Source organism: Festucalex cinctus, chromosome 1 (genome assembly GCF_051991245.1).
Source record: "Festucalex cinctus isolate MCC-2025b chromosome 1, RoL_Fcin_1.0, whole genome shotgun sequence".
Classification (NCBI taxonomy): Eukaryota; Metazoa; Chordata; class Actinopteri; order Syngnathiformes; family Syngnathidae; genus Festucalex; species Festucalex cinctus.
In genome coordinates, this window is record NC_135411.1 from 11,501,957 (window position 1) to 11,512,500 (window position 10,544).

The following is a 10,544-nucleotide window of genomic DNA, read 5'->3' on the forward strand; positions in this document are numbered from 1 at the left end:
CATGATCTCTTCATTTTATGTGTGTCATTTCGTTGTCGATGTAATTCTTATTTTGAAATCCGCCACAGGATGGACGTCTCATTTTGGTGTGGGATGTTCTTGCTGATGGTCAGCAAGTCAGACAGTCCGGGGCTGGATTTTTCTCTCCTACGTAGAGTGGGGGGGCTGCCGCTGAAAAAAGTACCAATTTCAAGCATGACGAGACAAAGACAGTGATTTGACACTGACGAATAATGATTTAAGTCATTTTGGCGACCCACCATGGCGATAAGGGAGCTCAAAGTTTGTCTTTTAGGGGTAAGTGACACTCTTCTTGTTTATCATCCTCCATTTTGGGGGAAATTCCTTCGTTGTACAATACTTTTTTTTTTTCCCAACTAAGCAAGTTTAGGCTTAACTAGACCGCTTACTAACTAGCGATCCACAATTTTCTGTGCGAAAATAGTGGAAAAGTAACCTGTTGATGGTGAGCTGAAGTTGACCCAAAAACCAAACATCATCATCAGGAGCAGCTGACAATTTGAGAACATTTTCGTAGCATTTTGACGTTATATGACGTCATCGCCAATGAATTGCCAGCCTTTTAACCCAAGTTGTCATGGTTTATTTTATTATTATTTTCTTTTCTTTGTCCCCTTTTTCTTCACTGTTCTGAGTTTGTGTAATGATGATTATTTGTTTTGTATTTGACATGTTTGGTTTTTGATTACAATTTGTTCAATAAAGGAAAAAAAAAAACCAAGTTGTCATTTTAACAGAACTAATAATACGTCCAGACAAGAACAGAATTAAAGGTTTAGTTTAGTTCTCAGCCAAGTTCTATTAATTAATTTGAATCTACAATTACTGAGAATTTTTTTTTTTCAACGTTTTTTAAATGGTCATTTTTAGGGCTGGGGATCTTTGACTGTCTCACGATTAGATTCGATTATGATTTTTGGGTGTACGATTCGATTCAGAAACACTTTTCGATTCTCGATTATAACGTTTTTCGATTCAAAATGATTTGATTGACATGATTTCTGCTTCAATTCACAGATATGCACAACATTGTCATGATCTACTCCAGTCTGCTTTGCAAGACAAAATGACAAATAGAGACATTAAAGTGTCTTTTTTTGTTTAAACATTTATTAATTTTGTAAGTGCCTTTTTCCACAAAAACAGCATGTGGGCTACAACTGCCTTTTCCTCTTCATTTCTAATGTAAATAAAATCGATTTTTGGATATTAATATCTATTTGATTCGATTAATAAATGAGAATCTCGATTCTTTTATGAATCGATTTTTTGGCACACCCCTAGTCATTTTTCTTAGCTTTATATGTTTAATTTGTAAAATTGTTCACCTTTTGTTTAAAAACACAAAACACATAAAGATCTCAATGTCAGTGCTGTTGAGTGCAAAATTTACTATGTATTTTTGAGAAGGAAAAAAATGACCAAAAAAAATGTGATTTTTGGCTTTTCTCTTCAGGAATCACAATGAGTCACGAAATAATACAAGAAAATTAAGTGTTTGGGGGAAAAAAAAATTCTGCTGATGTGCATTGTTTTCATTTTTATTATTTTTATTTTTATTGTTTTAAAATTGTTTTTATTTAACGACTATAGAATAAATTAAAAATATTTTATCATTCTCAATATAATTGTTGACAGTGCAACCTTGCATCAGTTACAATTTAATTTGGATTTAATAAAAACATACATCTAATAATTACATTTAAAATTGAATTATCTTGACATATATTATTTCTGTATTTGTAAAGTTTAAAATTTTCAGCATAAATAATATTTAAAACTAATACAGTTAAATTCTCTTGAAGTAAATGCTGACATAAATGAAAAAAGTTAAGAGTACTGCGAAGTGAAGCTTTACACTGTTGCTAATGCTAACTGCTAAGTTATTTTTGGAAATTCATTCGCATAAACAATTGAGATACATAATGGTTCTCTATGATTACACATTTCTACATTTTTTTTGATTGATTGGGATCTAAAATGCTTTTCTGATGAAATCCTTGTCTTTGTTGACTGTGTGTGTGCAGGACACCGGTGTGGGCAAATCCAGCATTGTGTGTCGCTTCGTCCAGGATCACTTTGACCACAACATCAGCCCCACGATAGGGTACGGGAAATTAATAATTAATTATATTCATTCATGTGAAGACACTGATCATGTTAATGATTTCTCATAATAATTAGGAAACCGATACGTGTCCCAATGTACCATTACTGATGAGCTATTTTAAGAAGATGCCCACAGGCTTGTCACGTGGTCTGTGAGGGCTACCTGGTGCCTGTGAGCCCCATGTTGGAGACCCCTGGTTTAAACTATTGCTGATGTTAAGTGAAGTCTAATGCTAAATAAACTAAATATTAACTGATGTGTAAAGTAGTAAGTAATGTGACAAGTTTCATTTGAAAATATCCATCAATAAGCTTGCATGGGCTGAACTTCTGAGGGGTTTCTTCTTGTTGCACACACATTTCTGACATTTCAAAGACTTACCCTAAAAACTTAATTTAAATAGCGCAAATTAAACATTTGTGAGAAGTGCAGTGAGTGCAATAGAATATCTTTTAGTAATCAAAATTTTCCCCCTAAATGTGTTTGTTATACAGGATTTTAGAGGTGATTGACGCGCTCATTCCAAATTTCCATATTAGAAAATTCTGCAACGATGGCGGCCTCTTGTCACATTGCTCTTTAAATCTAAGTGATGGATTGGGATGTTGTTTATGCTAAATTAAGTCTATGTAATACCAAACAAGATTTAATGCTAAGCAAAGGTACTAATGCTAAGTGAAGTCTAATGCTGAAACAAGGTAAGGCAAGGTCGCTAATTGAAGTGACGTTTAATGCTAGGTGAAGGTTTAGCATGGCGCTAAATGCTAAGTTTTGCTATGAGAAGTCTAATGCTAAGTGAAGGTTTCGGCGGTAGCTAATGGTAAGTTGTCTATTGCTAATTGAAGGTTTATACTATGTTGCTAATGCTAACTAAAGTCCACTTTTTAGCGAAGCTAATACTAAGCGAAGGTTTAGCCTGTTGCTATATGAGTAAAAGTTAAGTTTTGGCCATTGCTTAATGCCAAGTGCCATTTTTGACCGTTGCTAATGCTAAGTGATGTTTTTATTACTAATACTAGCAACGTTTTACACTGTTAATGCTGATTAAAGTTTTAGACTGGCATTAATGCATAGAGGAGTTAAATGCTAACTAAAGCTTAGACCGTCGCTAATGCTAAGTGACATGCTACATTGTCGCTAATGCTAAAGGAAATTTTAGACTGTCATCAATGCTAAGTAAAGTAGCGGATTGATGCTAATGCTGTGTAAGGTTTTACGCTGTCACCAATGCTAAATAAAGTTTACTGCCAAATGTAATCTTATGCTGTTGCTCATGCTACATGTCCCTCCCCAGAGCCTCATTCCTGACCAAGACTGTGCCATCCGGAAGCGAGCTGCATAAATTCCTGATCTGGGACACGGCAGGACAAGAACGGGTGACATACTTTTTTTTTTTCCCCCCTCCTTCTTTATTTGGATGTTGTTCACATACTTTGATTTCTCTCGCATGCCCCCCATCATGTATCGTGTTTTCTTGTGACCGACTTGCTGTCGGCCGTGTAACGTCGTGATCTGCCTTCACGCAGAAGATCACAAGGACGCCGCTAGCTAGGGCTGGGTATTGCCGCCAACCTCATGATACGATGCGTATCACGATACAGGGTCACTATACGATTTGTATCGCGACGCATATGTATCCCAATACTTGATCGATACGTATCCCGATATTTTACATTAATTTACTTGCATCTTATAATAACAGTCATATGCATACGTAAAGGATATGTTTATTATGCTGGATGACCAAAAATCTTTTTGTTAGTAGCTCTTCTGGTTTACCACCAAGCGGCATACCTGGTCTAAAATATGTACGCACTGCAGAGCAAGGAGCAGCTTTCACAGACACACCGGGAAAATGTATTAATAAGCATGAGCTGATATGAGCAAAAATATCAAAGTGTTAAAATTACAGCTCTAAAATGTGCTTATTTGAAATATTTGGGGAAATAAAAAGCAACATTTTTTTTCATGCAAACATTCTATTCTATTCTATTATAAACAAAATGTACGAAAATTGGTACATTAAGACACATGACGTAAAGTTTATGAGTAAATAAATGTTGATATTCTTCCTCTGCTTTCATTTTTCTTCGCAAGATCACCGGTGTGAGCTATTTTTGCATTAATTGAAGGCAATTAACTTCAAAGACGCTGCTGGTTTTTATTTTTTAGGTACAATGCTATTTAAAGTTAACAAGCAATATCGATTCTGATGCCTGCGTATCGATACATGTATTGTAATGAGGCCTGCAACGATATAGTGCCGTATCGATTTTTTGAGCACACCCTTACCGTCACGTACATTTGACCACAGGGAAAATACGATTTCTTTTTTGGAAGGTATTTTGGACATAAACATCTGTGAATAGGTGAATCTGCATTTACAGCAGCCAACACAAATGTTATGAAATTAAGTAAATAAACTGCTGGGAATAAAAGAATACAGTTCCATGGAACAAGTACTGTATTAGAATTGAAGTTGGAAAAAAAAAAAAAAAAAAAATAAAAAAGAATTGAAGTTGTAAATGTAGGTCATTGCTTCTGATAGTGTTCAGGTCATGAATAAGGCCTTGCTCGCTACGCGTGAGTCATGTTTCTGAGAATTTCCAGTATAATTGGCAAGCATTTTTCTGTTGACTGTTTTCCTTAATAAAGTGCTTAGCCAAGGGTTTGAAGCGGTCTCCTTTGAAGTTTGTTTCATCACAAGAAGCATCATGGTTTCTCGTCATCACAAGCCGTCTGTGAGGTCATGGCGGGGAAGCCTGCTGTGGTTTTCATTCAAAGGAAAACAATACCGCTTTTGTCCATATGGTGCCGCTATAATCAACAAAAACTGAATCCTGATAAGCAGTTCTTTATTGTAATCCTTTTCCCCTTTTGTAGTTCCACTCATTAGCTCCGATGTACTACAGAGGATCGGCTGCTGCTGTTATCGTCTATGACATCACTAAACTGGTAAGCTCCTCATTGGACACTATATTATTATTATTATTCATATATATATATATATATATATATATATATATATATATATATATCCAGCAAATTGAGTATGTCCATTTTATCCCAAAAGCTTGACAAATGTGTACATCCAAGCAAACACAATACAAGATCTGCTTACCATTTGGTCTTAACATTATAGTAGGGGGGTATCACAGAATTATGTTGCAGACGTGCAAACCACCAGACCACCAAATTATTATTTTCCACCTTTATTTTTTTTTTTCCTCCATCACTGCTGTGTGTACTGTATCTGCAACACCATGGAATTGTGGGAATGAAGTTGACCAGGTAATTCTCTGCCAACTATGTGCGCAGGACTCTTTCCAGACACTGAAGAAGTGGGTAAAGGAGCTGAAGGAACACGGGCCCGAGGACATCGTTGTCGCCATCGCAGGGAATAAGAACGACTTAGGAGACATCAGGTGGGCTCCTTGTTGCTGTTGTAGTCATTCAGTGGTATCATGACCGAGCTAAGTTTGGCAGATAGTGAACAATTCTTGAAAAATAGGGTACAAAAAAAAGCCCAGTTTACTCTAAAACAAAACAAAGTGAATTAGATTTTGTGTATGTCTTTATTGTGTTTGAACACAAAATGTATCAACACATGCAGACAGACCTAGTAATAATAGGCACAGGCATATATTCTTTATCCTCTGTGAAAAAAAGACTACCTGTAAATATTACTACAGCTTTTTTGTATTTCATTAGCAAATCGACATGTAGCATGTCTATATGTATTATACTGCCCTCTGGTGGCTAAGGTGCGCACACTAGACACACAAAGCCTTTTGAATTAATGCAGGTCATCATGATGCACAACTGTTTAATTTTCTACATGTGTGTTATTGCCGTATATCTTTGTACTACTGCATGCTATTTTTCGTACAGCACTTTACAAAACATTCAGTTGGTGTTTTTTGGTGCGCTGGAATGGATTGATGGCATTTCCATTCATTTCACTTGGGGAAATATGATTATGTGTTTTGAGTTATGAGCGTTGTCTCGGAACAGCTTAAACTCGTAAGTCAAGGTCCAACTGTACGTCCATAAAAAAAAAAGATCCTCGTCTATCTCATACCTGACGCTGACATTGTAGGGAAGTGCCCATGAAGGAGGCCAAGGAGTTTGCCGAATCCATCGCCGCCATCTTCATCGAGACCAGCGCCAGGAATGCCGTCAACGTTGAGGAACTCTTCCAGAAGATCAGTAGGTTTGGTGCCACTTCATCGGGAAAACCGTTTGAATTGGAAAAGGGTTTAGATATAACCCATTGGTGTCCAAACTACAGCCCGGGGGCCATTTGCGGCCCGCCGTCCATTTTTTAGTGGCCCGCGACATATGCCAAAAAATGCATTTGACTCAGTTCAAATAAAATAAACAAAACAAAAATGTTTGGAGATGGTCAAAGTAAGAAGGGAGGGTATCGAAAAACAGGTGCAATTAAAGCTTATTTTAGTTAACTAAAACTAATGAAAAAACTAAAACTAAAATTCAAAAAACAATATTGTGACCGAAATAAAATAAAAACGAAAATGCTTTTTAAAATACGAAAACTAACTGAAACTACATTTTATGTTTACAAAACTAACTAAAACTAATTATAATTATAGGAAACATGTCCTTCGTTTTAGTCTTTGGTAATTAATTTAATGCATGAGGCTTTGGGGATGATTTTAAATGTGATTTTTAGTAGATTTATTTTGATATAAACAGGAATAATGACGTTTGAAAGTATGTCACACAGAAGTGACGTCATCTAGCAGCAGCCAATAGAAAAGCACCTTCAGATGACGTTGCTCCCATGCTGATTTTTAAATATTGCGCACAAGTAATACACATTTGTAAAAAATAAATAAATAAAAAATAATACTAATACTGAAACTAACAAACTAAACTAAAACTAAGCATTTTTTAAAGAACTAAACTAATAAAAACTAACTAAAAAGAAAATTTCCAAAACTATAATAACCCTACTGCCATATTACAAATAAATTGGTTTATATACTGTAGCATTTTTCTAAGTATGCAAAAGCACAAATCAATATTTGTACAATTTTTAGGACTAAACACAATTTCTCTTCATAACATGTGGCCCTTGCGTCCTTCTGATTTTCTGGATGTGGCCCTCAAATGAAAAAGTTTGGCCACCCCTGATTTAACCAAATGGAACTGTTACATTTTGAATTGTACTGTTGTTGAATCATACCGTATACATCGAATCGTCTTTTATTGGAGACATGCACATCCCAATTGTGTATCCATCAATATGTTGTGTCTCTGATTTAATATAAACACATTTGCATGTGAACAACCAAGCACTTGCTGTGCTTCCACATCTAGCATGACACCATTTTGACATTTTTTTTTTTACTTCAGGCAAACAGATCCCACCGCTGGAAAACCCCGACGTGGAAAGCACAGAGTCGTTCAAACTGACCCGACAGCCTGCTCCGGCCACCAGGAGGTGCTGCTAGTACGGCCACAAACTCTCAAGGTCTCAGCCGCCATGCAGAACATCATTTTGCTTTGTGTCACATGTATTCAAAAGTATTGGGGCCACGATGAAAAGAATAAAAACATTGAATTATTCTAGATTTTGTTATTATGTTAATGTTGTAAAAAAAGAAAAAAATTAATTATCTTAGTAATATGACAAGAAATTGTTGGAATATTGAGTTTTTAGTTTTATATTGTGAGGAAAGAAGATGAGGAAAAAACTATGAGATAAAATTTGTGATACAGCGTTACAAATAAAATTGTAACAAGAATAACATTCTAATACTAATACAAGATTGTTCCAACTTTTTTTGTCATACCGTTCGAACGCTATTGTATTCATTTTTAGTGTGGCCTTGATACTCACCCATGTGGCATAACCTCAGCTATCTCATAAAGGAAGAACTTCACTTCTTCTTTTTTTCTCTTTTATTTTAGCAAATCAAATGTCTCCCCTGGTGCTTTGTCGCAAAGCCTTTTCCCTGCCGTCCGCTCTCATTACCTTCAATGCACTGTGGCTCTTCAATGGCACATCAGCATACAATATCAATGCAACATGCACACACATGCGTCTTCGTGTAGCACACACATGCACTCGTGTAAGAGGTGTAAGAGGTCACTAACGGCCATGCTTGCATGGTTGCAGTATGGTGGCGCCTCCTGCTGGAACATTGTGACCCTCCCCTTTACTGCAATTGTTTACATGCGGAATGAACTACAGCGGAGCCTCCACAGTGGAAATGTATCAAGCGTAAAGCAATGTTTAATTGACATACAAGTAAAATCACTCAACCTTTCAAGATAGACGTTTGAAAAGAAAAAGCTGCCGTTCTTTCAGTCATAAAGTCAGGCAAACAAGATGTCATTTTATGACAAAAAGTGTTGGTTTTGCATGAAGGAAGTCATAATTTTATGAAAATAAAGTCCTAATAAAGTCATAAATTTGTGTGAATGAAATCTAAAATTTTACAAGAAAAAAAAAAGTGCTGTTTTATACCAATCATTTAATAATTTATGAGGATGAATTTGGAATGTTATTAAAATATTTGTATTTTGTACATATAAATCGTAATTTTGTGTGAATAAGGATGTAATTTGGTCAGAATAAAAATGTAATTTTCTGAGAGTAAAAAAAAAAGTTGCAATTTTGTAAAACAAAAAAAAACAAACAGACAAAAAAAAAAAAAGTTCCACCATTGTCAGGAAGATTTTTGTTTACTTCTCAAGAACAAAAATGCAACAATGAAGGCGTAAAAATAAAAGGATAAAGTTGTAACTTTCCAGTTGCTATTTGCGGTCTGATATGTTTCTGATGTCATAAGTTCCATTTTCATAGAAAAGTATGGGACATAATATGACATCATGGCTGTTCAGTATTATATGGCCATTAGTCATTGCGTGAAGAGAATTTCCCCACAAGCAATAATCTGTTTTTAACTAAGTTAACAGCTGTATAATATAACTAAAATAAAGTAAAAGCGCTGATTTGGTGATTTCATCCTTGAGATGTTCACAGAGCTCAAAGTGTTGTTCCACTTTGGAGGTTCCACTGTAATGTTCTGTGGTTTCACTACAGGGAATACAACGTGTGTTTTCCATGTATTTTATTTTTGCCCAAAAAGGGTTACTTTTTTTTTTTTAAATCTTAAGCATGTAAAAAAGTGTTTAATGAATTAACGAGACGTACCTTTTTAAAGGGGAAATCAAGTCAAAACATTTCTTTACCATATCAGGCTCGTCGGGGTGCATAGAACATATTGTGGTAAAGAGAATTTTTCACTTCCTCTTCAAAGTGTGTTTTTTAAAGCAAGTCTTCCTATGCATCAACACTTTTTCTTCATCCGTGCTGGACTTTTTGTGAATACGCCATGAAGCGATCATGCGACATATGCTGGATGTCAGATTAGTTGATGTTCCTAAAAGTGCCGTTATGCATGAATCAGCTGATTTCTCAAAGGACGTAGAGCTTCCTTGTACACACTAACCTGTTTATGCATCTAATCAGTGTACTGTAATAAAATTGTAATTATTCAATGTTATACTCTTTTTACATGTGATTTTATTTGCTAACAGGATTACATTCAATCTACTTAGCCCATTTACATGAATATGGGGTCAAGGGAGGACATTTTGGTGCAGGGCCAACTTGAATGGACAACATTTTAATTGTTTTATTCTTATTTTTTTATTTTTTTAAGGAGAGTTCAGAATTGTTCATTCGGCAGTCTTACCGAATCAACATATCATCATCATTGCTCTTTTTAAAATTTTTATTTTGTTTTTAATGTGCGTATGTGCGCATTTGTGTGTGTGTGTGTGTGTGTGTGAATTTGTACTCATTAGTTCACCTAAAACCTAATAAAAATCCCATTACGCTTAAGTTCACCTTAACCGGATACTTCAGAGTCTCGCCAGGCTCGTGAAGTTCAGAAGGTCAGGAGACCAGAGGAAAGGTCAAAGAAAAGAAAGATGAATCAAAGTGAAATCCAGCACCAGCTAAACACTACCTGCCACCCACATGCTTACAAAACCAGAATCTTACACCAACTCCATAAACTTCTAAATTCCAACAGATTAGTGAGATCTCAAGAGACCAGAGGAAAAACTAAAGAGATGAAGGAGGGAAGGATAGATGAAGCAGTGAGCAGTGGGAGGGAGAAACGAATTCTGTTTGAATTTCAGATGCTGGTGTGATGGATCGGGCATGCGTAAGAACCCTCTACCAAAATAAAAATAAAACAAGTCATAATTTTATGAGAATAGTCATAAATGTACACTACAGTATATAAAAGTTTCAATTATGCAAGAGTAGTTGTGACTTTTTCTTTTCGACAATACGGTTTTAAATTTACCAAAAAAATTGTAATTTTATGAGAAAGTCTTAATTTGATTTGGATACAGTTGTGATTTTACA

General features: G+C 35.5%; 1 protein-coding gene across 2 annotated transcripts; it reads left to right on the forward strand.

The window, feature by feature from the left end:
* Positions 1 to 30: 30 nt before the first annotated feature.
* rab31 (RAB31, member RAS oncogene family) lies at positions 31 to 9,669 on the forward strand. 2 transcript variants are annotated; one of them, XM_077516286.1, is made up of 8 exons: positions 32 to 297; positions 2,049 to 2,128; positions 3,426 to 3,507; positions 5,015 to 5,086; positions 5,450 to 5,556; positions 6,231 to 6,340; positions 7,511 to 7,628; positions 8,069 to 9,669. In XM_077516286.1, exons 1-7 carry the CDS (start codon positions 262 to 264, stop codon positions 7,606 to 7,608), a joined length of 585 nt encoding a protein of 194 aa, XP_077372412.1. In that variant the 5' UTR covers positions 32 to 261; the 3' UTR covers positions 7,609 to 7,628; positions 8,069 to 9,669. The 2 variants fall into 2 exon arrangements, with proteins under 2 accessions (XP_077372423.1, XP_077372412.1); XM_077516297.1 differs by having other exon boundaries at positions 31 to 297; positions 7,511 to 9,669.
* Positions 9,670 to 10,544: the final 875 nt, after the last annotated feature.